The 27,859-nt window shown below is 39.9% G+C and overlaps 1 protein-coding gene across 2 annotated transcripts in view; it reads left to right on the forward strand.

Annotated features, from left to right (window-relative positions):
* CADPS (calcium dependent secretion activator) overlaps window positions 1–23,000 on the forward strand; it is a 452,323-nt gene extending 429,323 nt beyond the window's left edge. For both annotated transcript variants that reach the window (XM_053668933.1, XM_053668932.1), the window contains 2 exons: window positions 18,222–18,326; window positions 21,777–23,000. In XM_053668933.1, coding sequence (XP_053524908.1) covers window positions 18,222–18,326; window positions 21,777–21,956 — 285 coding nt within the window. In that variant the 3' untranslated portion in view covers window positions 21,957–23,000. The remainder of the gene's footprint in view (window positions 1–18,221; window positions 18,327–21,776) is intronic.
* The last annotated feature ends 4,859 nt before the right edge of the window (window positions 23,001–27,859 follow it).

Below are 27,859 nucleotides of genomic sequence, written 5' to 3' on the forward strand. Positions count from 1 at the left end.
TATGTGCCCCAAACTCCCACTCCACAGTGCTCTGCGTTTCACAGGATCCACTGTGATGAAAGTCGCTGTTGCCTACATGGCACCTCAGCAGTGAGAGAAATTGCAACTGTGGTAGAAAGTGGCATTTAGTTATGGCTTGTCCACTAACAATTTGTATAGCTAATCTGGCAGACCCCTTAAGGAAAATTCAGCCCCACTGGATCAGGTCTCCTCCTAAATGTGAGAGCATTGTCACTGGGCTCAAGTTCCAGGAGCACCAGCAGAACCTAGACCTAAAGGTGGTACATCTTGGGAAGTGTGACTGTCCCCACTTCAGGGTGAAACCCCGTCAGCGTAGAGGGACCACAGCGCAGCGCGGAAGCTTGCATCCCATATATGCTGCAAAAAACACTTCCACCTAGACCCAGCTAAGGAGTGGGTTTCAGCTTTCAGTCTCCATCTCTCCCTCTGTTTTCTGAGATCTTTTAACCCATAAAAATAAAGTTTAGTAGTTTACTGTGGAGAAGGGAGGTGATGGTAACACAATACCATTACATCTCAGAGTTGATAACTGGTTTAGGGTAGCAGCTTAAGTTCCTTAACCAAAGTTTGACACAGTGGTATTATTAAACAACAATGCTCAAGATTTTCCTACAAGGACCTGTTGACTCTTTTAAACTACCCACATAGCTAAGTTTTCAATGGCTCTAGGAGATTTCACAGACCAGCAATACTCTACAGGAAGGAAAAGTAATCCAAAATTACAGAATAGCACAGTTATCCAATCCATGCTTAATACAAACGTAGTTACAACTAAATCAGTATGTGGTCATTGTCCAATAATGTCTAAGGTGTCGGCAATGTGAAAATTTTCTATCAGGTTTCACCAAAGTCCTTCCTTGATTTATTTCCAGCCAAAGCTTACAACAAACAATGTGACAAGGTGATGAGAGAGAAAGGAGGGGAGGGGAGGAAGGAAGGAAGGAAGGAAGGAAGGAAGGAAGGAAGGAAGGAAGGAAGGAAGGAAGGAAGGAAGGAAGGAAGGAAGGAAGGAAGGAAGGAAGGGAGGAAGGGAGGGAGGGAGGAAGGGATTGTTTTTTTTCCTCTTGAAGCCTTAAAGAGCTTACCAGATAGATTGTCAGCTGTTAGACAACCCTTGAAACAGGCAAATCCCTTGGCCTGTGGAAAGTGGTTGGTCTCTATGGATTGTTTCTAAAGAGTTTGTTTATTCAAAATATGTCTGCTTTTGGCATTGTTTCTTTCATGAACACAGGCTCGGGGTAGTAGCTGAGTCAGCACTGTGCACCCTTTCGCAAAGCTCGCTCTGCCTGTGGTGTTTTGAACACCACCATGTAGTGGTGACCCGGCACAGGGGACACAGATGGGGCTGGGATCAAATTCTTTTAAAGACTCCCCGCTTGGCTTACACAGGATCAGAGAAATCAAGGCCTGTTTGCATTTGTTGGTGCACATTAGAAATAAATTTGGGCATTCAGCTTAAAGAACTTACTAAGGGCAAGATGCACAAAGAAATGCTATTGTGTTTTCAGCAGTCTTTGTAAGCTTGGCTGGGCAAGGGGATTTATCAAAAGAAATATGTAAATAACACAACCTGCTTTACAAAGGAAAAGAGAATAAAATTAATCCAAGACATCCGTGGCATAATACTATTTTCTGCCCTTAGCTTTTCTATTACTTGCAACATGCAGCTTAACAGTCCAACACAAACAATAACGTGCAAAAAAAAAAAAAAAAAACCCACCAGACTCAGGGCGTCCCTTGGTCCCTAGAAAAGAGCCCCAAATGAATCTTCAGCCTCACGCACAGTATTATTATTAAATCTATCATGATCATAGCCAAATTGTAGGTTTGGACACAACCCCCTTCTCTCCCTCCTTTTTGGGGGGAAAGGGGGAAGTTTTGGGAGGGGCGGGGAAACCAAGCCAATCAAAGTTAAAATAAAGTCTCTTTCTAGCAAGACTACTGTCTATAACATGTTGTTCCTTATAGAAAGTGGGATATGGTGGCATTTGCTTGATTAACTTGCTCGACAAAAGTGACAGCTGCTGTGGGTGCATGCGGATAAGCTGCACGGCGCAGTTCCGCCTTTGTACATCTGTCAGCAAAAAGGGAAGAATAAAGAGTGAAAAGAGACAAATTGGTCCCAAAAGACTCTCCATTCAACTTAGGAGGTTTGCCCCATTCAGGCGCTCGCTGTGCGCCTCAAGTACTGAGAGCTTATTCAATTTCATTCACTCTTTCGAATGAACCCACAAGTGTTTAATTTCTTATTCTGTCGCCTCAAAAACGGGGGGTGGAGGAGAGGGGGGCCGGAGGCTTGTGGACGAGAAGCATTCAGGGTAGGGCAGGGCGATCCTGCCATGTATTAACTCATGGCTAATTTACACTTTAACTCTTATGTGCTCAAGTCCTAGACCTGGCTAGTGCTTCTGTGGGACACCTGACACACACTTCTTAGATCCTGGCTGGCTGACCCCAGACCATCTGTGGATGAGGGCACCCAGCAAGGTCACAGTGTGTCTCGCATCCACTGTCCTTAACAGTGGTCTGAGGTTCATGCCCTTTCCAGAGAAGGGGTGGCGAGCTCCCCAGGATGAGGTTTGGGTAAGCAATCTGGCGAATGTGGGGTAATTTTTTTCCTCCCAGAAAAAGAAAAAAATAGACGCAGCGAGAAGTAGTAAGACAGGAAGACAGTTTCCAGAGCTTAAAAATAAAGCAAGAGGAAAGGGCTCCATTGGAAGGTAGATCCCAGCTGTACAGGGGAAAACACATGTTAACTTTTCAAAACCAGCACTTTGTCTTTCTTTTCCTCAGCACTGAGTCCCGGGCATCAGAACCTGTTTTGCAGCCTCCTTTAAAGGGAAGGTCGCTATGTTCCCCCAAATGTTTCCTCTAGGAGTTTGAGAAGCCTGGCCAGTCCCCTGCAGCTATCAGGCTCTGCTGGAGACCGCTTCCCCTCTTTCTCCTGCCTTCATGCCACTCCTCCTTCTCTGTTGACACCCAACATTCCCTTTCATCTCCTGGGTCCTCATCTGAATATCGTCCCTGCACTCAAGCCTTCTTTGTTGGCTGCTTTTTGAAAACCACTCAATGCCAGCTCTGGCTCCTAAAGAGATCATACCCTTCCCTTAGGAGAAAGCATTCCCCATAGAGCCCAGGCTGACCATGCTGACATAGATCTAATGTTAATGTGCTTGGAGGACTTTTTAATTTTATACTGGACCCAATTAAAGTTGTTGGCTTTTTTTGCCTGGAAGTTTGGAAGCTGTAGACAGTGAGTGCCTCCTGAATGGTATAATCATGTCCTTTCATCATCTGCTTGGAAACTTGCTGGGTGTTTTGACCTAAAGCATTTACCCATTTACCTGAACATTTTCCATGTAATATCATGGAAATTGTGTGAATGCGCACATTGTGGGTTTTTTTGAATATTGAGAGTTGTGATTAAAACAACCTTGGCCAGGAAAATGACTCCCTGAAGTCCAGGTGAATTTTCCTGCATAAAAACTTCAATTTCAACTGACAAAACTCCGATGACTCATGACTGTACAAAGGTTAATAAGTGCAAATTATGAAATTAGCCCTAATGTAATTAACCAAACCTGTTTTAAAAAGAAAAAGTTGGCATTCCACTTTGTCTTTCTGTTCTGTATATGAGTTGCAATTCTTATTTTAGAGTATGATTTCTATACAGTATGCAAATTCCTTATTCACTTGCTTACGTCAATCTGCTTATGAATTAATGCAGTTAACTCTGAAGACAGTTCCTGTATCTAAGAAGCGATCAGGCGGTGGGCAGATGCTGTTCGTGAATAATTGAGTTTACTTCATAGGATGAATCCTTCTCCTACTTCTGAAGTCCTTGAAAGCATATCAAAGAAGAGTTTTCAGATAAATTATTCACACACCTCTCATGCATAATAGGTGGTAGTATGTGCCACCCAAACTGGAATTTTGTTTTCAACATAATTGAACTTAAGGTGATTGAGATGATTTAAAATTCTGAATTTGGGTTGTAACTATACATTTTCTCAAAAGAGTAGGTTCCTTTGAAAGGACAGAGGCTAAAGGCATGGGGGTCCATTTTCTCAATGCACGGGGAGGCCTAGAACTAAATCCCCAACATATCCAGAGAAAAATAGGCCCCAGAAAAAGGTATTGTTAACCATGGTCAGTTTGTTAATTCTCAAACTGCACACCTGCCCTGGGCAGCCCAGGTGGCAGACAAGACCCAGTCAGAAGCTGATTGGGGCTTGATCACATTGTGCTCATTACTTATGTCTCTTGGAGAGAGACATAGTCTGAACTGAGAAAATCCAGGTACATAAAAGAGCTGTTTCTTTTCTCTTAAATATCATAGTTCCCTAGTCCACTTGCTGAAACTTAGGTGTCAGCCTCTGGCATTTGCTACAAAAACTTGTCTATTTAACAGGAGTCACAAACAAGTCTGTCCTGATTTTCAGTGTAATGGGTCCTGCTGATCAGCCAGGGGGCATTAGAACAGCTGGTGTTGGGCCCATGTTCCATGGTTCATTCAGGGTTTCACTACTAGTTACATTTTTATTCAATTACTTAGACGCCCAGCAGCTTCTGAAGTCAAATTGTGTACAGGCGAGCACAGATCTAATTTTGATACCTAAATTGGATTCTTTCTTTCAGAACAGCAGGGCTTTGGAGGCTAATCAAAAGAGATAGAAGAGAAAGGTGTATTTTGCTCTTTGGGTACCTTAACTTCAAAGGTGGGAGGATTTTGCAGGAAGTCATGCCTCACTCCTCATTTCACTTAATATTGAATAGGGCATGAAGTTATAGGAAAAAATTAGTTATTTAAGGAGTCCATGGAATTTAGGATCTCTGGTGATTCAGAAGCAGGAAAAATACAATGAAAATTTCAAGCCATTTTATTACATATGGCTTGCTATGTTTCCCTTTCTCTCTTTTTTGTAGATGACAGATTCATATAAATACTACATACTATATAGAAATATAAAATGGGACTTAAAAAGTAACTATACCTTGATGTGGTTAGGAGAATTCAAGTCTGATTTATATAAACTGCTTAGACTAATGCCTGACACATAAGTGCTCGCTAAACGTTTTCGCATTATTTTTATTGCTAACTTTTATTTTATTTATCTCATTATTATTGCTAATTCTTATTATTGTCACTGTGGAAATTGTTTTCAAAAGTGAATTCAGTGGAATATAAGTACCCTAAGAGATATTAATAGATGGCTCAGGAAAAGTGATTTTTCAGTCAAGTACATTTGGAAAATACAAAGCAAAGTTAAATAAAGGGTTTTTTGTTTCTTTGTTTTACTGCAGGACTTCTCAGAGCATTGTATATCTTAACACAACACGATGGCTCTGCATCACCAATACTCTTCAGACACAGTACACACTATGCCTATATGTATTCACATACCCATCCACAGGCCAGTTAAAAATGCAGGGCTGGAAGAATTTACACTGGTGTCACTTTTATTTTCTTTAAAAAACTTGCAACCAGATACCCCGGGTAGTCTTATCCTCTCTACCTTTAGCCTAACTGATATTACAAAATAATAAATGTTCCCCAGGGAGAGCCTTCAATTTTCTACCTCCCAGACTTTGGAGATAGTAGCTGAAGGCTCAAGGGGTACAGGACTTTGCCCAGAGCTGGGAGGCTGCTGACCTTTGATGCACACATGCTCTTTGCTTCTTAGTGGGCATTGTTCTGTGTCTTCATAATGTTTCCGAAGGCGTTCCACAGCCTCAAATCCACAAACTTCAGAATCACCCTGGATTCTAAAGGCGAAAGGCCCTTACTCAAAATTTCAAAACAAGTTATCCTGGACAAAGAGAGGAGTAGCCTCTCTCTAGAGCTTTCCAGTCCAAGTTTATGTCACTATTTAAATAAATAAATAGACACAAACTCTTTGGATTGGTTCAACTGGGCTGGGAGCCCTACGATAAGAGGTCACTGGTGTGAGTTACTATGGTAATTGAGTAGTATCAGCAATAGTTTTGCTCTCATGAGCATTAAAGCACATAATAATAGGCAAACAACAGTGGTTAAAGCAAGCAGGTAGGATTACTATGTTCTTTTGTCAGAAGTATATAATGTCTTGTAGTCAGTTTTAAAGACTTCTCAACCCCCAAATCCACCCCACCGTCACCTGCTGAGTAATTTTGTGTGCTTAATCTCCTGCCCTTAGCTCCAAAATCTCTGCTAATTTGAGGCAAATGGGTATTTCTGACATTAAATGGGGCAGCAAGGAAGCTCTGATCTAGAAAACCCGCATTCTAAAGCACTGAGAAAAATATTCTTTCAACAATTTCGTGAAGGCTCTTTTGAATGATGAGGCGGGGGAAACAGCTTTCACTGAAATAGGAGGTTGCAGCCTCCCAAGGAAGGGTTTTTGCAGAACAAGAAAAAAAGAAAGAAAAGAGAAAGAAAGAAAAACTTGCAGAGCATCCCCACTCCCAACTTCCCCCATAAAACTTGTCACTTCGCATTGCCATCCACTACCCCAACAATAATCACTCCGTGCCTATTGCTAATTGCAAGCACAGCTGAGGCCCAGCGGGGAGCCCTTGCACAGTCTCAGGCCTTTATACGAGGCTCAATCTGTTGTATGGCACTTGTTCACACACAAAAAAACTACCAGCAAAGGCAGAAAGAGGCAGAGTCACAGGTTTCTTGTAATCCCTCCGCCTCCCCGCTGACAGCCCAGCCCTAGAAGCATTCCTGGTTTTGTCCTCCTCTTTACAAAATCTGAAGTGACCTTAAGCTGTGAGCATGTCAGCTTTTGAATGTCGAGTTGCCGGCTTCTTCAGGTGCATTAAGGAGCGTGGGGAGGGAGCTGCATCTGGCTTCTGCGTGTCTGTTTGCAGCACCCCTGGGGCGAGCTGTGGCTTCCTGTAACATGTAAAATATGAGTGTGAACTCAGAGTTCATGGCAAGGAACAGGAGGTCATGCCTCCATTCAGTTCTAAGTAAAGACACTGGGAGTTTGCAGATGTTTTTCTGTACGTGTAATGACACCACCCCCTCCCCAGCCACCAGGCACCCGAGCGCCGTTTTTTGATAAAATGTGCCACAATCAGTGTGCTACTTGCAGATTTATTCATATCAATTTTTGCAATTTATATATTCAGAGACAAGATTGCTATTTCGGCAACTTTATGTTGGATGTTGGATGTTTGAGTCTGGAGAAAGGGGGAAAGATGTATGGGGTGGGGAGGGTGGGCAGAGAATGAAAAGAAATGAAGTCTATTCCTTGGGCCACCAGCTGGGGTGTTTTCAAGGAGACAAAATGTCGACAGGAGGGTCTGTGTCCCCCTTTTGCCCAGAGGTCACTTCCTGCCCAGGCTTGGAGGTGGCAGATCGCTTGCTGCTGGCCCAGATGAAAGCCCAGGGATGGCTACTGTGAGGAGGAGAGTGGGGTTGCGGCTGGCAGAGAAAAGCCCCTCAGGAGACAAGGCCCGCCTGAACAAACCCCTTTCTAACCTTCCTCAAGGTCAAGAACAGATAGGCCCAAGAAAATCCTTGGCCTGGGCCTGTATTTGGGCCTGGCAGGGAGCACCCAGCCCTCCCTGTGCACTTTGCCACCCTCTGAGATGGCAAGGGAATTAAGCCTCCTGTGAAATCCCCACTTGCCAATACTCTGTATTTTCCCTGAAGGAAGACACAGGTGAAGTGAACATGGAGACTAATCCCCCGTAGCCTGGGTAGTAAATGCTCCTTGGTGGGGCAGTGTTAATTGCCAAACTGGGTACAAAGATCATTTGGAGGCATTCAAGAAATACTTGATTTTTATTAGTATAACTGGAATTATTTTTATTAGTATAACATAGGAATTATTTCTCAGCAAAAGGGCAAAAGCTTTTCCTGCCTCACCTCATTAGCCTAATTCTACTTAATTGTTTCCTAAAATAAGGGCTTCCTGAACATATATTCCAAACCTTAATAAGTCTGTGGTGGTGGGAATGACCCTGGGTGGGGAGCTGCTGCTCTTTTGGGCAGAGAGACGGAGGTCTCATAGCTAAGCACTGCCTGATCAAATCTGTGCTTGGACAACCAAGGGTGGGGGCCGGTGAGGGCCAGTCTGTGTGAAAACAAGAGGTGATGTGTTACACAGTGTGAAAAATGCATCCTCTTTTGTTGTTTGGGCCTAATTCTCTATAAGGATTCTCAGCCCTCATCTTTTTGGGTTTCATTTAATTCTATTTCACAGATTTAGAAATGTTGGCCCTGTGGCATGTTTTAAATAAACCAAATAAATGACTGAGCAAATGCTACCAGATTTGTTCTTTGTTCCTCAGTCTCAAAATTCGGTCCTGAGAAATCGTATCAGTCTTGCTATTAGAGAAAATGCCCACATTCATCTTACAAGGAATTTTTTGGCATTTTGTGAAACACAGTTATGTTTCCAGATTAGAATATGTACATTGCTATATAACCGAGATTTTTTAAGGAAAATTTCCTTTCCAGTATGGAAAGTGATTTTTCATTTCCTGTCTTTTTTAACTGTAGTAAAGTAAACATAAAATTTAACATGTTAACCATTTCAAAGCATACGCTTCAGTAGTGTTAAGTATATTTACACTGTTGTGCAACCAATCTCCAGAACCCTTTTCATCTTGCCAAACTGAAACACTGTGCCCATTCAACAAGAACTCCCATGTTCTGCACCCTAGGCCCTGGCAACCACCTTTCTATTTTTTGTTTCTCTGAATTTGACTATTCCAGATGCCTCATATAAGTAGAATCATACTATATTTGCCTTTTGTTCACTGTCCTTAAGTTTACTATCCTTAAGTTTACTCCATATTGCATATGACAGTATTTTTATTTTGCTTTTTAAGGCTGAATAATACTCCATTGTGTGTATAGAGTACCTTTTGTTTATCCATCCATCTGCCAATGGAAACTTGCATGGCTTCCGCCTTTACGCTATTATAAATAATGTTGCTATGGACATGGATGTGCAAATAGCTCTTCAAGATCCTGCTTTCCATTTCTTTCGAGGCAATACTCAAAAGCTGGATCTCTGTCTTCTTATAATAACAGTTACTTGGGTTGTGGAAATGGTGGAAGTGTCATATCAGCGTTTGAGTTGATATAGCATTCACAAATGAAAATTCACTTTTGTGCTTCTGCTTTAGGAAAATGTTAGTGGCTTCCTGTCCTTAGGTAGATATCTAAGAATTGATTTTTTTACTTAGTTTTCTCGTTGAGAGACGGTACACTGTTTCTAACAGTATCTACTGGAAAGAATTAGGAAAGGAAGCCTTTCAGAGACCATCACATCTCCTTGTAGGTAACCACTCACTGTGCTGAAACATGGGGTTGGGCATTTAGAACTTACTGGCTTTCACACAGTCTGTTCAATGCAGAGGCAGTAGACTACTTTCTAGTCTGCCTTTGGTTAGCTTGGATAGCTTGTTAAGACTGCCAACAAGTTAACCAAACCATTTAAAAAAACAAAGAATGTGTCTTCCAGAGACAGACTCCCAGGAGCTTAGTTTTGAATTAATCTCTCCTGCTTAATTTGCTTTCAGAAAGGGACCTTTAGTACTGTTATTTCTCTTATATTTTTCCACAGGCAACTCATAGTGATAAGACTGACTTGGGTTAGAAGACTAGCGTATCAGGTCAGGAGTCCAAGTATGGATTCATCATTTTGATCATTCATATGAAATCTCAATACTAAAACACTTGTTGTTTGATATTTCTCCACATTTCAGGTTTAGAGAGTTGCAATTTGGTACTGAATAGATAACTACTTTATTTTAGTAAAAGAATATTAAAGTATTACTTGGGCCCTTTCTAAGGAGGTTCAAATAACATTGCTCCCAAATGCTGAATTCTATACATGCTCCTACAGAAGAAGCAAAAATGTCAAGCAGTAACAATTTAAATCAAGCTTTAAAAAGTTACGTTTTGTTCGCATTATCTCTCCCTGAGAAGAAGATGCTAAAGGCAAAAGCACAGCTGAATAATCTCAGCTCCAGGTTACAGACAACTCTAGTCTCTGGGACCAAAGTTTCCCACAAGGGCCCTTGCTGTCTCCAGCAGTCCGGATTGCATAGCTTTCGGGGGATGCAATCCAGAGTTTAGAATCTTGAAGAGCCACAGTACTAGGACAGTGTTGCAAAGACGTCTAAGGTATGCGGTTTTAGGCACTCAAAGAATTACAGATGTTGAAAAAAAAAAACACCTCCCTCAACTGTAAAAAGCATTTGGCCCAACCTACAAGGTCATTCTGATTATCTCTATCCTCTGATTTTAGTTCTGGTTATTTTTGGTGTCTTTGTGCTCTTAGCTGAGCGTCCTGAAGCTGTGACTGGGAAATACCCATTTCTAGGAGCAGTTGTTTTGGTAAATCAGACAAGGCAGAAGATTGCACATTTCAACTATGTACCCATTTTTTAAAGCACTCAGATGATACAGCCTTTTAGATAAGCCCTTTGGGAAGCTTTGACAAATCCTGAAACTTGCATGAACTCCTTCATTGCTTTTCCCACTTGGTATAGATAACTTGAACATTCCCAGGTTTCTTAATCACGCCCTCTCTGAGTCTGAGTTAGAACACTGAATACAACTATAATCCTGGCAGTACTTAGACCTGAGAGACATGGCTGTGGAATTGTGGCTCAGTTTAACGAAGCTATGGTACTTTGGTAGTAGTGTAAAAAAACTCTGGATGGTGCTTTTCACATGCTCTTAAATTACCCAAATTGTAAGGAAGAAATATGCATTGAAAGCTTCAAACGTAAAAGATTTCATTACAGTATTTCATTATAGCAATTTAAATAGGTTGTGGGGTTTTTTTCCTAATTATAACCCACTTTGGTCACAAAAAGCAAAGTGAAGAACTTAGTCACATGGGTGTGGTCAAAGTATTATCTTCCTCTCTGACTCCTTGCCAACAAACAAAACGTCCTTTCTTTGTTAAACACTCTAGGCAATGTGATGAGGCAATTTCTCTGATGTGTGGCTGTGCTGAGTTGGAGAAAGGGTACTTTCCAAAGAAAAGATAAAATCCCTCCAGCATTTGCTGTGTTTTTTTCAGTCCAGAAATACAGGTTGATTACCAAAAGGTTACAAATCACCTGTTTGCTCAAACATTTTCAGAAGAATAGAAGCTGCTCAGTGTTTTGCACAACCCTAAATAACTCATATTTTGGAAGATGTGTTTTCTTACTCATGAAGTAGAGTGGGATAGTGTGGTTCAGATAATTATAGCTAACACTTGGTACTATTGTAAACACTCTACAAATTATAACTCATTTAATCCCCACAAGAACGCTAAGTAGTTCTTAATTAATCCCATTTAACAGATAAGAAAAGTGAGACCAGAGAGGTTAAGGGTTTTATGAAGATTGGAACACAAGAGAGTCCTGGTTCTAGTCCATTCTTTAAGCCAGGAGGCTACCCTGCCTCTCAGCTCTTGAGTCCAGACTCCACCTCTTGCTAGCTGCTAGATCACTTTGCTTCTCTGAGTCTCAAGTTTTCCTCATCTGTGAAGTGAGACTACAAATGATAAGACTGAACTGTTTAGAGTTCAGACATGAACTCCGCAGGCATTTAGTGCTTGGTCTGCCTGGCATATATGCCTTGAACATGCCAGTGTCGAAGGAATACATATTTAGAAATTAACAAGAGAACTTATATCTTTGTGAATTTCAACCCATTCATGGTTAAGTTATATTGGGCTGAGTCACAAGTTTTTGATCAAAAAAAGGTGTGTGTTCATGATACAGTTATTGGTCCTTATGGTAAAAAAAATACCATAATTTCTAAAAGAGTCATTTTTATGATATTGGTCTAAATATTGCCCTCAATTATAAGTATGGGCCAACATGTCTTACTGGGAGTATGTGTATATGTGTGTGTGTTTTCCTAAAAGTGATACACTATGGAATGCATGTCTCACTTCAAAAAATTGTTCTTTAAAGAAAAAAGCAACACAGAAAGAAATGAGTTTTGCACTAGACTATTTTCATTAGGTTGTCTAAAACTGTTTCTCTTGTAGTAAACCTTGATGACATCTTCTTTAATTTTACATGAAACTGAATTTGCCTAATACTCTACTATTTTTCTCCCTATTCACTGACAATTTTAAAGCTAATGATTTCAGAACTGAAATTTTTTATCTCCAAAACTCTGTTAGGTAAATTCAATCCCTTGTGATAAAGGCAACTGTTCTAATCATATTTCTTCTTGAAAACTCAAAGTGCCCACAGTGAGAATTTCCTAACTGAGAACTTTCCCAGTAGTTATTGCTGAGTTGCCAACCTAAAAAAAAAAAAAAATAGGAAGCCAGGCATGGCTACAGGGGAGAAGAAGAAATATGTTGATTCTGACTACAGAATAGCATCCCTCATCCCAATCCAACTTTTTCTGATCACATCCCTTAAGAGTCAGTAATGGTCGACTCTCAGCCATCAGTTCTTTAACACTTTGAGTGTTCTTCCAGGGGAATCCCCTTGACTCTCCACACTGGGCTTAGCGACTTTCTAAGCCAGTAAAAAAGTAGAATCTTTTCCACACCACTGAACTCAGGCTCTAAGATATGTTCTACAGTAATCTCCTGCCCACACACTTTTCCTTTGAGAAGTTCTGAGCTGAGAGACTTTGCTGAGGAAACTTAGAGAACTAGAGCTGTTTCTACATAAACCATTCCTTTTTTAAATTATTGAGATGAAAAACAGTCTACTTATTTAACTTATCTATGCCTTCTTTTTTATGGGGCTGTTAATAGTGTCAACCTCTTAAGAGGTCAGCTTGATAATTAACTTATGTAATGCTTGTAGAATGCTCTGCACAGTGTCTGCACATCGTAAGGACTCAGTATTCAATGACTTGGTGGCTATTTGTATTAATTGTGCGGGGTGTGTGTATGTATTAGGAACCTTGTGTGAAATAGTACTTTGTGTAAAACAGTATACTGAAGCCTTATAGAATAGTCTGGGCTTAGGGTTTCCTAAGTTAAGGGGTAAGTTACCCTCATGATTACTGAGTATGGAAGTACAGTAAATAGTTCTATCTCCTTCCAGCCTTTATTCCTTATTTCCAATGCCACTCATGGGTGATATGTGGCTTGCACTGAACACAAATGAATCATTAACAGTACGGGCTCTTTAGGACATCAAATTAGCATCAGGATGGGGGTCTGGCATTTCAACTCATCTAGGTGGAGGTGGCTGTGACCACTGTAGTAATGCTCCATCTTGCTGATTAGGGATTGTCCAAATCTAAGTGAAAGTCCATTTTCTGTGAATTCCGTATTGTCCAATGACAGGTAAATTATTTCTCTTATCTCTCAACCCTTCTGCCTTTCCATGGGATAAAGTTTCCAGGGGAACAGTGAACTCAAGAATAGGGACTAAGGAGAAGAACGTGAGTCACTTCTCATTTGCAAAATTTTGGAACTTCGCAATTTCAAGAAATACAGTAATCAAGAAAAATAATATTTTAACATAGGATTTAAAAAATCTGAATGAATGCAAAAATCCATGATGAACAAACTTCAAGATATTAACTGAAGATAGTATCCAATCCTGTACTTGCAAAATCCTCCTTCACTTGCTTCACCCTAATCCTGGTCATAGTGAACCCTGATGTTGCAGAAGAGATATGTTGTGTGTGAGGACTGCTCTGCATGAAGCTTGTGTGTTTGCAGGGCAGAATCTGTGACTTGAATATATCTGTATCTTAATTACCTAAGCTTCTACTAGATATAAATCAAGAAAATTTTTTTGTTGTGTATTGAAAGTACTTATTTCTGTTATATTTCTGGGTATAATAATAACAAAAGTGGCTAAATTTTATTGAGTACTTACTGTGTGACCATCACTCTGCTAGGCACTTTACATAAAGCAATTATCTCTTTTCATGCCTACAGTAAAATCCTGTGAAGTAGGTACTGGTATTAACCCCAAGATGAAAGTGGGAGTCAGAGTGTTAAGTAGCTTGCTTGAGCTTACCCAGCTAATGGGGGTAACCCCAGATGAAGCTGTAATTTACCCATGCAGGGTTTGAGAAATCACTCACTGTTTGCCTAAATCCTTTTAATCCAATATTTAAATCTAGGTCAGAATAATTTAAACTATGCTTTATTCACCTAGGATGGTTTTGTAGGTTTTGTTGATGATCTACCACAAAAACAAGTTTATAACAGAATTTGCATTGCTAAATGCCCTTTAAGACAGATGCATCCAATTCCAGAGATACTCAATTAGGAGTCATTTCCTTCTCCATCACAAGGCTTTTCTGGTCACTTGCTCTGTTTTCTCCCTTGTTCCCTGGTATCGTTGGGGAAGGAGGGAGAGAGAGTGAGAAAAGAGGAGGGAGATGATGGCAATGGCGATGATGGTGTTGTTCATGGAGGCAGCATTTACTGAAGCCTTATCATGTGCTGTGATAAGAGATTTGCCCATCTTACTCCATTTAGTCATCAAAAAGCCTATGAAAGGCCAGCTAATTCCCATTTTTTAAATCAGGAAACTGTCTCTAAAAATATAAGTAACCTATCCAAGATCACAAGCCCAGGCAAAAGGCAGGTAAGGTCCATGCCCTTAATGACTACATTGTAGAATGGAAGAAAAAAGAATTAAATGGCAAAGTTTTATATCAACCTTCCAGCTCCTCTTAGAGCCTTCAGAACTGATTTTGGCTACTGGAGAAGTCCTCAACTTCCCAAGGGCCCTATTGTCCTGCAGGCCACAGCTATGATGGGCATTCTTTTTGGTTCCAACTATAAAACCCTTTAGAATTATCCCCAGAAGGCATACTTTAGAGGTGTCCAAGGTACTGGGGGGTTTATTTCTCCAGTGCTTTTTTAACATTAAAGTAACCTTACTTAAGAAGTTTCCAATGAATATCCCTGAATTAAGGGCAGGCAGCGAGCGAAGGAGTCATGATTGCACTTAAATACTTAGTACATGTCATCAGTTCACAGTTTTTTATTCCTAAGAGTTTAAAAAATATTTAATGAAAATTTTACTGCCTAGGTTTTAGAATATCTCTGGAAAAGGAATATCAGAACCACAGAGAAAACAAAATGGGGAAAACTAAAAATGTTTTATTAATTTCTACTTTTGAAGAATCCTAAGTCTGCTGTGTTAACAACAATCTCAGCTTAGAGCAAACCTGATTAAAGCCTTGTAAACAGCACCAGGAAACACAGGAACCACCCAGAAACCCAGTAGTCTGCTGATAAATGTTTAACAACTGGCTTTCTGGGAGGGAGTGTGCCCTGCTTTGTGGTGTTAGCCAATTTCTATGGTGTAAAAATTCCCACTATGGCCTATTTCTGCCTGTCAATGTGCTACCCTGAATGTGGAGTTGGGAAGAGATGCATAGGATTAGCTCTGATGAAAGCACACTATTATTATAGCCTTCTAGGGAGGAGTGATCAGATGATCAGCTATTTCAGTCCAGGGCTTAATCCTGGAGAGCTGGGGCCACTAGCTGTGTGACCTTGGGTAAGTGGCTTCACCACTCTGTGCCTTTGTTTTCTCCACTACAAAGGATACTATGAAAGCTCCCTTTCACCTCTACCATTTTAAAGTTCTAGAAGGCAGTGACTCCTGCTTTCTCTGACATCCAAATGCCTTTAAGCACGTTTCTGGAAAACCAAGTTAGCGCTGTGCTGCGTCCAAAAGTGCCGCCAATTTCATCTCCTGAGCATAAGGTTTGGAAAGGAGCGACTTCTCCCTTTTGCCTCTTTAAATGTGTAGCCAATGGGGCATCATACATTTTTTACACTTCTTTTGCTAGATGTGAGATCCAGGAGGAATGGATGTTCCAGGGCTTTCTTGTTCTCCTGGGGTGGGAATCTGTGAGTGTGATATACTGATCCATTGCAATCTGCATTGCCTACCTCTCTGCCCTTTCAGCAGCAGAAAAAGAGTCCTGATGGTGTTCTTCCTCTTTGTTTTTATGTTTTACTACTCTGACGCCATTTGCAAGAATGGGAACTACTCGTATAAAACAGGGGTGGGGGTCGGTTTTTCCCCCGGAAGGTGGCACATCTCTCAGCAAAGAGAAAAAGGCATGTTGCACAAGGCTTGCTGGCAGTGATCGAAGCCAGCACCGGTTTGCCTGTTGTCACAGCCAAAGCAAAATGCTGCCTCTGCCTAGAAGCCAGGGTGTCACATTCCTCTTCTGTGTCCCTGAGATGCACACATCATGAGGCCCTGAGCTTGCAAGTTTGGCCAGGAGATCATCCAGGTTCCTTGAAGATCATCTTCCAGCCCCAGGACCTGGAGGGCAGGAGGGGAGGCTTACTCATAACGCTCAAAATAGGTCATTTGAGCCCTCCGTTGCATGTCAGATACAGCCCATAAATGTGGGATTGGAGGCCTGGGGTGAACACAAGAGCAGCCCCAGCTGCTGAGAGTAAGGTAGGGCTGAAGAAACGCCAGTGACCTGGTAATGTTCCTGTCCCCAGACCTCTTCTTAACAAACCCAGACAGTGACAGCACAAGCTCCAGAATCCCAACACAGGAGGTGACAAAAACACCCCCAATAACCACTACCCCCCAAAAATTTTTCAGTAAAATGTTCTCACTCCTAGAGGGGAAAACCTGTCCATGCCTAAAGCAGCTTGACCTGGCAAACCACCGTGCTCCATGGAGTGAACTGCAAATCTCAAGGAAAAAATCTCCACCCCCAACGCCTGCTTCCTGGGGAGGGACAGAAGGCTCCTAAACTGACAGTTTCGCCTCCATGATCTTTAAAAGAGCAGAAGTTGGCTGTGAGGCTGCAGTGCTGCCTTGATTGGGGTATGTGGTCTCTGTTTGCGGCTGGGCTCCAAGGAGAGCCACAGTTGGCTTTGATGAGGAAGGAGCCTAAAATGAAAGATTTCAGAGAGGGCTTCTGAACGCCATGGCTGAGACTCTGTCGTTTCTTGCAAGGTGAAACTTGGCAGTTCTACCTTGCAAGTAAAAACCCAAATTAATTTTTTTAAAGAAATTAAGTCAGAAACAAGCCTTTGGAAAAACTGTGAGTGTTAGGCATAAACTGATTTTGGATGATCTTTCAGTGAGAAAGGGTGGAGTTACCATCAGAAACATGTTTTTATTTATGCTTTTCAAATCCTGGTGTGCAATGTGTGTGTGTGTACATGTGTGCTGTGTGTATGTGTGTGTTGGTTAGCATGAGAGTATGCATCGTCTCGATGCTCTAACCACTCTTTTTTTATGTCTCTTCTGTGCCCGGTTCATATAGATGCCCCACAAATAAATATATAGGTCCATCCACACCTTTTCATCTTATTTGTAAATTGTTTGGTATAAGCGGCAATGCGTAATGAAACCTGGTGAAGTTTAAAAGATTAGATTTTTTTCATACTGACACTTCATAACACTGTTCATATGTCTCCGAGTGAGATTTATGAATATATGAGCAGTACTGCAAAATTATACCGCACCAGAGACTTCCTGCACCACAGGGGTGGCAGTCTAAAGTGACACAGCTTCAAGCATTTTTCACAGACAAGAAGCAAAATTTAACCCCCTTAAGGGGAAGTATGATTTCAACAGCTTGAAATGAGCTCATTTCTAGATGTTTTTTTCTTTCATCTTCCATAATTTTTTTGTGTTAAGATTAAAACAGATTGCACAGCCAACATAAGGGCACATAAGATGCCCAGAGTATAATTTGGCCATTAAAGAGAAACTCTCCTTCATTGTCTTTATCCAAACATCCCAATAAGAAAAATGAAAGTAGACTTTGCTCTAAATGTTTAAGGCTCTTAATCATGAATCTTGGAATTGTCCTTTACAGACAAGTTCTGAATATTTCAGAAGGTAAGCAGCAAGTGACATCATTCAGCTCAGTGGAGAAGCCCCGTTTTCCTCAGCACCTGAGACAATGGCATTAGGAAATAAACAATGACTTGAATCTCTACTGAGTGAAATTAATCAACAAAAAGGAGACTCAGAAGAGCAAATGTTGATCTTTGTGAATTGATGGGACATGAGATATCTGTAGTAGAGGAGCTCTATTTTAGATTCCAAGTCCACACTCATCTCTTTTAGGCTGATCTGGTATCTTGTGATTTTATGTCAATAATTGCTCATGACCTCTATGCCCTCATATTCTCTTTAACCATTTTGTTTCCTCTTGGAACAGAGTAGGGCACTCAAATGCATTCTCTCTGCTCTCTCTGCTCTATAAACGCTCCATGATGTGTTGGCTGGAGAAATTTTGTCTCTTTTTTCAGCAATGGTACAACAGCTCCATGAACGTGATCTGCACTTGGTTGACGGACCGGATGGACTTACAGCTTCACATTTATCAGTTGAAAACACTAATTAGGATGGTAAAGGTAAAAGAAAAAATAATTATTCTTCTTTGCAAATAGCTTACCGGAATGCATTTCATTGGCAAGCTGAAGAGCCTCCTAAACACAAAGAATATGAGTTTACATTTAAAACAAGGTGACTTCTACAACAGTACCTCATGCAAGAAAAACCTATGAAGTGATTTTGGGGTGCATGGTTAGTTTATTACTCAGACATCAAATGCAAATTTAATAAAAAAGAATTTGACATTTTATCAAGGCTGGAAAAATACTTTATGTATTTGCTGTGTAAAAATAGCACAGGGGCCATTGTGTGCCCTTTGAATTATACTTTCAAAGGCTGGCTTTTAGTACCACTGTGCTAACCACATCAATTACCAATTTCGTTTGTGGTTTAATTAAATAAAATGTTGCCACAATTGACTCAATAGAAATATTTACCTTCAGCTATTTCTAAATATGTCCTGAGATCAGGATGCAGATCAGTATTGTCCTCATAGTTAACTGAAATAGTTTATCTGACAACCCATGTATACAAGCCAATGTAGAGGCTCACAAAGGTGAGATAACATACCCTGAAAGTAGCTTTTCCCCCTGTTCTTATGTGTGTGTCATGGACTAATGATAATTATTTCAGCGTGAAGTCTCAGTGGTTTACATAAAATAATAAGATCACAGAAGGAGGTAAATACGTTTTTGATCATTTCAGTTTCCATTTGATGCTTCTCCATAGCAGGTTTTAAAATATTTGTATGCAAACATCTCATTCAAAGCACAAAATCTCCTTTAAAATATTTTAACAATAAAATGTTGCTGAATTTCTATTTCTTAACAGTTTGCCCAAACTCCCTCCTACCCCTGCTATCCCCACCTTAGCCCTTCACCCCATTTCTTAGGCTCCATTGGATTAGCACCATGTCAGTGAAGGTGCCCTCCCTCTACCCCAGTGCTGACTTAAACCAATTACTGATCTGTTGAGTGTAATTAAGGAGAACTATTATCATCTGCATGTGCTCTCACAGAGAGTTTGTCCAGGGAATGTTACAGACAGCAGTGTACTGCAGCTCTTAAAGAAGAAATGTATGCACTCGGACTATGGACCCAGACTAATTTTCACGTTTTATTTAATTTCGGTTCCTTAAGGCAAGCTCACTAGCCGTTATTGTTTGACCACCTGAATTCCATTTTCTGGGTATAAATACTCTTTTGGCGAATTTCTGTTTGACCCCCTACTGAATAGACATGAAAAAAGACATGAATTTTAATATTAAAATATCTTTCCATTACTGATATCTCCATATCCGTGTTGGGAATGTTGGAATTAACAATATTTTATTAAGAAAAAATATGTCAGAGGGGAGGTTTATTCTTAGCTTTCTGAAAAAAAAAAATACCCACCAACATGAATCACAGGGAAGGGACACAGAAACATCACAGCCAAAGAAACCCCTTCACTTTTACCAAAAGCGGGTCCAGCTTAGCTAAAGCCACAACACAGAGGGATAAGGTGGAATTCACCACCTCTTTACAAAGTACATTTCCCAGAGTCTTCTTCTCCAAGGCAAACATCCAAAGATTATTGACTTTCTTTCCTGCCTCTTCATTAGCTCCATGTATTCATTCATCCAATCATTTATTATTCAGCAGCATTTATTCATTTACCTAAAATGAGACAAATTCAGTTGAGCCTCTACTTTTTTTTTTTAATATTTTATTATTTATTTATCTTTAGAGGGGAAGGGGGGGAAGGAGAGAGGGAGAGAAACATCAATGTATGGTTGCCTTTTGTGCGTCCCCTGCTGGGAACTGGCCTGCAGGGAACCGGCCTGCAACCCAGGCATGTGCCCTGACTGGGAATCGAACCACGATCGTGTGGTTCGCAGGCCCGCGCTCAATCCACTGAGCTACACCAGCCAGGGAGCCTCTACTTTTATATTACAAGGTAGAGGATTAAAAAGTAACAAGATACAATCCAGCTGGAATTTGAACGAAGGAGAGAATACTCAAATGCTTTCTATCTTTCTTTACCTCATCATATCTGGCAGCAATTAAGTTATGTGAAGTGTCAGTAGAACAACTTATTGAAAAGTACAAAATAAATCGAGTTAACTTCCTGAGTATTTGGTGTATATACCATGCCTACATTTGCTCAACCTCCTAGCCTTCTCCCTCAAGGTAAAGAGAGAGTTCAAGTAGCTACCTAGGAGATCTTGCATGTCAATCTATAATTATAATGAGCTTTTAATTTAGTGTCAAAACCAGATTATTTTTAAAGGGGAAAGCAGGTACTATGAAAACTCATGCCGGGACAAGAGCTATAAACTGGCAAAGTGGACATGGAGTCATCCTATCAATAACCCTATGGGACTGGACTTTTTGAGCTGAACTGCATTCACTAACTCTGCAGTCATTATAACACATGACCTTCAACAAAGGTTGATGGTGTGACTGGTGACACTATGACTGCATTAGACAGACTACAGAGAAATAGAAATCCCACTGGGAGTGGTATTGAAGTATCTTAACATTCCTTGTCTTGCCCGCGTAGTGAGTTTCCCACATCAATAGGAGAAACAAACAGCAGAATTGGTAGCTAAAATGATATGCAGTGTGATGAGAAAAAGTAGTTAGAGAGAGACCTCTTTCCATAAAATTTTTTATGAAGTAGACAACAGCCAGATGCTCCTGGTCATGTTCAATTAACACTAAGGGATTTCTAGAAAAACAGTCCCTGGGATACCTAAGGAAATCCGAGAGAAATTGCCTGAAGGAACAAAGAATCTGGTACAGTAATACTAAACCATTCATCTCGAAAAAGAGCCAGATTTCTTCCCTGAGACCACAAAGTTGTGAACGGAAGAGACACTTCTTTTCCAAAGAGAGAGATGAGTCACATGCCTGCAACATGCTGATGAGGTTTCAGTGTTCCATCTTCCCCACGATCATTGCTGCACTTAATATGTTTCAGATACCAACATACATATGTCTGTCTTATGAGTGAGACAGAGGGATATGCAGTCACAAGCCTCAAAAATACTAAAAACCAGACTACAACAGGAATCAGAAAATACCATAATCACTTGATCCATTGTTTCTATTTTAGAGCCCCTTATACTGCTTATCATATTCTAATAACCTAAGAGAAAGAATCAGATGCCCCCCCCCCATAAAAAAACAACCAAAACAATTGTGGAACATTTCCCTTTATAAAACTGAATAAACACAAGCTTATGTTCTTTGCTTTGTCTCATCTAATACAGTTTATCCTGTCACAATTTCTCATTTTCTGTCAATCAACTAATCTCAGTTTTCAGTGCCAGGGAAATCTGAACATGATGGCTTTTCATTTGACCAGGCATGACGAGTGACACTTAGCTGACGGCCAATGTTCTCAGCCCCACACTTGCTTTGATCCTTTCCCTCCCCTTCAGGGAAATGAGATCTCTCTGATCACTGCATCTCTTCCCTCCTTAGAAAACCTACAGGGACTTCCGATTGCAAGGAGTCCTGGACTCGACCTTAAACAGCAAAACCTACGAAACCATCCGGAACCGGCTCACTGTGGAGGAAGCCACAGCGTCCGTGAGTGAGGGTGGAGGTCTGCAGGGCATCAGCATGAAGGATAGCGATGAGGAAGACGAAGAGGATGATTAGAATGCTTGGGCCGGCGTCCTGTGGGACGGATCCCGTAATCAATGCATGTCCTTAGTCTGTTAGTTAACCCCATTAGGGAATTTTCTGTCAACTACCATGCCCATGAAATGTTTACCAACACAATTCCCATTTTAGCTATGTGGTATCAAGATTAGCAAATGACCTACCAATCCACCATTTCCCAATCCATGTCTATATGTTTACAGCAATACAGAGCACCATTCTTTAAATACCGATTGTGAAGAATCATAGTCCAACCGCTAGGCATATCCCTGTTACCAGCGAAGTTAAATGATGCTTCATTAACGTGCCGTGTATGCGTTGACAGTAAATGGATGTGAGGGCTAGTACACCAAGTACTTTTACCTCTTTGTTTCATGTATATGGATGCCAGTTATTTAAATGAGTACAATAAATTAATTTCATTAAGACATGTAGGTCTGCTTTGTTTTTTGAGAAACAAAAGGCAAGCCTCCAACAACCAACTTTTGGTTCTCTCTATTCCCCTAAAACTAAAAAATGAACACCTAGTGTCCTCGTTAATCCATCCTTTTATTTATCCTTATAGTTAACCAAAACAGGATGACTACATACCAATGGATTGCTCCTTTTAATTGCCACGGCAAGGGTGATCCTATTATGACTCTAGACATCAAGCACAGTTCAGAGCAACTGTCTTTTGTCTGTGTCTATCCTAGTACATGTTACATTTTGCTTTTACGTTTCAATAACAGTGTATGTAAAAAAAACCTGAATATTTAAATTACAACCCTAGACTATAAATGTGTTTATAATAAGATATAGATATTTCCTTCAGTAGACTGTAGCCATAATTTAAATTATTTTGTTCCACACTGATTTTTATATCTGTCATGTACATTGCACTTGGATCTGTAACCGCACGACGCTGGGGTCCTTGCAGAGCTATTTCTTTCTGTGTAAAGTAGTGGATCCATCTTGCTTTTGCCTTATATAAAGCCAACAGTTATGAAAGTGTGGAAAACTGTGGCTTCTCAATAAACAACTATTCAAATGTCCAAAGAACACCCTTTCCTGGTCTTTTTTTCCTTTGTGTCCTTTGAAAGGCAGAACTGAAACATGAAGCAGGAAGAGATGGAAAGAGGAAGGAAGGAGTCATTTTGTTAGAGTGTTGTTGCAACTGTTGTAGTGGGGAGTTCTCTGAGCTTGTTTTCACAAGAGACAGCCTGAAACTTCGTGATTTAAGACTCCACTAATTCAGAATCTGTGGGCATTTGGACATGTTGGGCAGATTATGCTTGCATTATAGGATAAATAAGGGTTTGCTAAGCAAGAAAGTAGTGTAAACGAGAGAAATGTTTCTCCTGTATGAAGAGAAGGCCAACAAACTGTTTTTAAGCACCACTTCAACAGCAGTGTTTGCATTCAAACAAAGCTTGTGCCAATTATATATGATTCTTATATATTTGTTAAAGCATTTTACAAGATTCTCTAAGATATGGAATACTCCTCTCATTCCCCAATCTTTGTCAGCAATATAATCACCTAGGTTTGAAAGTAATCAAACAAGGTGTCGCCTTACCTGTTTTATCTGTGACTGTCATTAAATCAGGCTGACCTTTCCTGGGGCTCACTGAGGTTTTAGAGAAATGACTACTTTTTCCAGTAGAATCAGGTGCAGTGTTCACCAGTTGCTCTCTACAGCCCTCTAAATAGCATGTCCCACTCTTGTTTAATCTTTAGGGTCTTCAGGTGCAAACCACTAGTACTTCCTGCCCTTAGTGGGATTTAAGAATAACTCCCATTTATTGAGAAGTACTGCTATGATAGACATTCTTCATATATTACCTCATTTATATTTTATAACAACCTTAAGAGGGGAGGACTGTTATTATCCCAATTGTAAATGAGAAAATTCAAGTCGGAAAAGGTAAGGTAATATGTCCAACCATGACAAAACTCTCTCTAGAAACATGAATCCAGAGATTCCAACATAGACTTGGTAATAGAAATGTGATAATACAGCATTCAGATGTAAAAATTCTTTGCTCAATGGCACCAAGTTAAACCAATATACAAAAATTTTTACAAATGTATTTGTATGAATTATGTTCTGAGTTGCAAATTGAAGCATATCTCCTGCAACAATTACAAACAATTAAAAAATGTACAAAGTAAAGAGGGGGCATCTGCCTAATGTATAGAAGATGGAAAATTTTTAAACAAACAAACAAAACCATGCTCAAGTACTCTGGGAGAAAGCTAACTGAGTAAGTTAGGTAACTAACAAACATGATCCAAAAGGCACAAAGAGAAACAAGTTATAGACTGCCTCAAAAACCAAGGTTTAAAAAAATTCCTTCAAAAGGATACTTTGTTGCAGCCTAACAGTGACGGGTTGGTGAGTAGTGGCCCCAGAGTGGCCGCCTCGGAGAGAGGGCTGTGAAGACGAAGTGACATCAGAAGAGAAAGGAAAGAAAAAACTGTCCAAAGCTAAGTCAAGGGTATCCTTGCTTGACACACTCAAAGTTGAGGAAACTGTTTTGGAATCTTGGTCTTTCTTTTTTATTCCTTTGGGACAAAATCTTAAGTTTTCTGTTCTTTCCTTTTTATTATTTTTTATTCAAATGTAATATACATATATAAAAGTACACAAATCCTAAGCATACAGCTCAATGATTTATCACACAAAACACATTCATGAAGCAACCACCAGATCAAGAAATAGAACATAATGAACACCCCCACACATACCCATGCCCAAGCCCCTTCCCAGTTACTACCTTGCCTTACTCCCCAAAGATAACCACCATCCTGATTTCTAATTAGCATCGATTGAATCTAAACTTTTATACAATTAGAATCTCAGTATACATTCTGGAGTGTCTGGCTTGTTTTTGCTATACATTAGCTTGTTGGTATAGCTGTTGTTTATTTCACTACTTTATAGTATTCCAAAGTAGACCTATACCACGAGTTTTATTTATCCATGTTAAAATGTGTTGGGTTTATTTCATTTTTTTTTGTTTTGTCTTGTTTTTTGTTTTTGTTTTGTTTTTAGTTTAGGGCTGTCATGAATAATACTTCCATGAATTTTCTTGTACATGTGTGTTGATGCAATTGCTGGGTGACAGGATAAAGCTATGTTCATTTTTCAGAGACACCACCAGTTTTCCATGGAGGTGGACAAGGTTATACTCTCACCAGAAGAGGAGCAAAGTCCGGGCAACACTAGGTGTTGCCACTCTTCTTAAATTTTATCATTCTAGTATGTGGTGTAGTGATGTATGATTGTAATTCCCTGATTATAAAAATGGAATTGACTGCCCTTTAACATATGTATTGACAATTTGGGTAGTCTCTCTTTGGAAATTCATGTTTCTTTTCCCCTCTTTTTAAGAGGAAAATTATAGAGTTATTTAAGGACTGACAAAGGACTATAGGAAAAAATGCCAGATGGATGGTGAGGAAAATGTTAGCCTAACAAAAAAAGTATTCACAATCAACTGTATTAACAATCAGTCCACAATAGTTGAGTGCATGTTGATTGCCTCTGCTAGAAACAACTAGGTTCTCTCTAACCCATTCTCTCTCATCAGCCAGCAGGACCTTTGTAAAATGTGAGTGTGACCTGTCCCTCTTTCAGCGGAAAGCATCGAATGGCTCCCCTTGCTCATAAAATGAAACCCAAGATTATTAAGGTGGTTTACACAGCCATATGCAATGTGATCTCCCACCACCCCTCCAGCTTCCTCTGTTAACTGCTGCTCTCTATGTTTCAGCACCTGCCACCATCTTCCACTTGCTCCTGTGCACAGTGGTTCTTCTCACCTGGGAACTCTCCCTAAGCACCTCATCTCATCCTTCCAATCCAGCTAAATTTGTCTTCCCCAGGGAAGCCTTTCCACATCCCACCCTCAATTCAGCATCCATTTCCCCAGTATATATACTCATAATACTCTCTACTTGTCTTTCATAGTATTCATCACAGTCTCCATGCATGGGTTATTTGAATTATTGCATGTTTCATGTCGCATTTCTTCAATTCAGGAAGGTATGGCCTGCACCAGCTTTTCTACTCTATTTTTATTGCATGCACTAAATACAGGGCCTGGCACAAATAATGCTCCTCTTTTATTACAAAATATTTTATCACAAAATTATAAGCATGTGATTCTGTAACATAACATCATACTCAAGCACACCATATGACATTTTAGGTAAAATATTCAAATTGGTGTCCATCTTATGCGAGATACTCACATACCATACCAACCGCACTCAAGTAAGCATTACTTCTGCTGGACCCAGTATATGATTAATAAGTGAAGACTAAAAATACAAAAATGTAGATGATCTGGTTACTATTCTCTTAAAATCTTTAGTCTAGATGATATGAATCTTCAAAAGATTCAAATAGACTAAATACTACAAGATTCAGAGGAGGGAGAAGGAAGAAAATTTTCCTGGAGGAGATGGACCTTAAAGAGCACATGGACAGGACAGGAAAGAACATGGACTAAAGGGGCAGAAGGTGAGGGGATGGGCTACTCAGCTGAAGTTGTTTCCTTCTCGATGCATTCCCAGTGTACCTAGTAAACACTCAACAAATACATGTTGACTCTAGATATTAGTGAATATGTTCAATGTGTTAGGGAAGTCTGACTTCATGAAAAGATTCACAGAGGGGGTTGGAGAGATTCAGATGGGAAGGGTATATTAAGATTTGAAAGGACATTTAGTTTCATTTAGTTTGGGTTTGTTGGTCTGAATAACAGAGCTAACCAGTATTTTAATTTTTTCAAAATATTTGAAGACATTTTTAAGTTAAAAATCAAATATAGAAGAATTATATGAAACAAAAAGTTGAAGACTCTTCCTTCCCCAACCCATTTTTTCCAAAGTAGCCATTGCAAACAGATGGGCACATATTCTTCCACATATGTTCAAATCACATACAAGTATATTGGATATATATATTCTCCATCCAATATCCAGTTGGATATATTTATATATTTTATGTATTTATATTTTTAAAATATATTTTCACAAATGGGAGTCATCCTAAACCCACTAAGACAAATAATATTTTTTATTTATCAGTGTAAAAATCATTTTTATGTCTGTACATATAGATTTTGCATATTACTTTCAATCGCTGGGCTACATTTATGGAGATTTTCTGGTCAAAGAAGAAACAAGAATAAAGTAAGGTAAACTGAAAATCCAAGATAAATTAAAACACATTGGAGGAAATGAACCATCTGTGGAAGTGACCCAAGAGACTGTTTGAAATGTGTGACTAAAGAATTTCTGAAACCCCCCAAATTCAATCCCTGTTTAATCGCACTGTATTATAATTATATGTTTATGTATCTGTCTCCCCGCTAGACTGCCAGCTTCTTGAGATCAGGAACTATATATCCATTTGTGTATGCCAGTCTGATGTCTGGGATATGGTAAGCACTCTATAAACACTGGTTGAATTGAATGGGTAAAGATCAGAGAGGCACACTTGAGTGTGATCAAGGCCAAGAAAGCATAAACTAGATTTATTACAATATACTCTTTTGATAAAGAAACAATTACTAAATGACATGAAGAATCTCAACAGTCTTTGGAAAACTATCCACCTCACCACCAACATGACTTGAATTTCCAGTGCGGGCATGAACAGTCATACCATCATAGATTCAGGTTTCTATGAAAATTTTAGGAAATCAACCAGCCAACAATGGTTGTATCTTTATTGTCTCAGCACAAGTTTTAATGAGTTCATTTTACCTAAATTTTAAACTCTAAAATGAGGGTGTTCTTTGTGGCTAATTTCCATCAGTGCATGATTAAGAAATCTGAAATAAAATAAAATTATGCACTGTTCTGTAATTCTTCATAAACAAATTTTTTAAAAATCAATATTCATC

This window comes from Artibeus jamaicensis, unplaced genomic scaffold (genome assembly GCF_021234435.1).
Source record: "Artibeus jamaicensis isolate MK-2021 breed Jamaican fruit bat unplaced genomic scaffold, CSHL_Jam_final contig_519, whole genome shotgun sequence".
NCBI classification, from domain to species: Eukaryota; Metazoa; Chordata; class Mammalia; order Chiroptera; family Phyllostomidae; genus Artibeus; species Artibeus jamaicensis.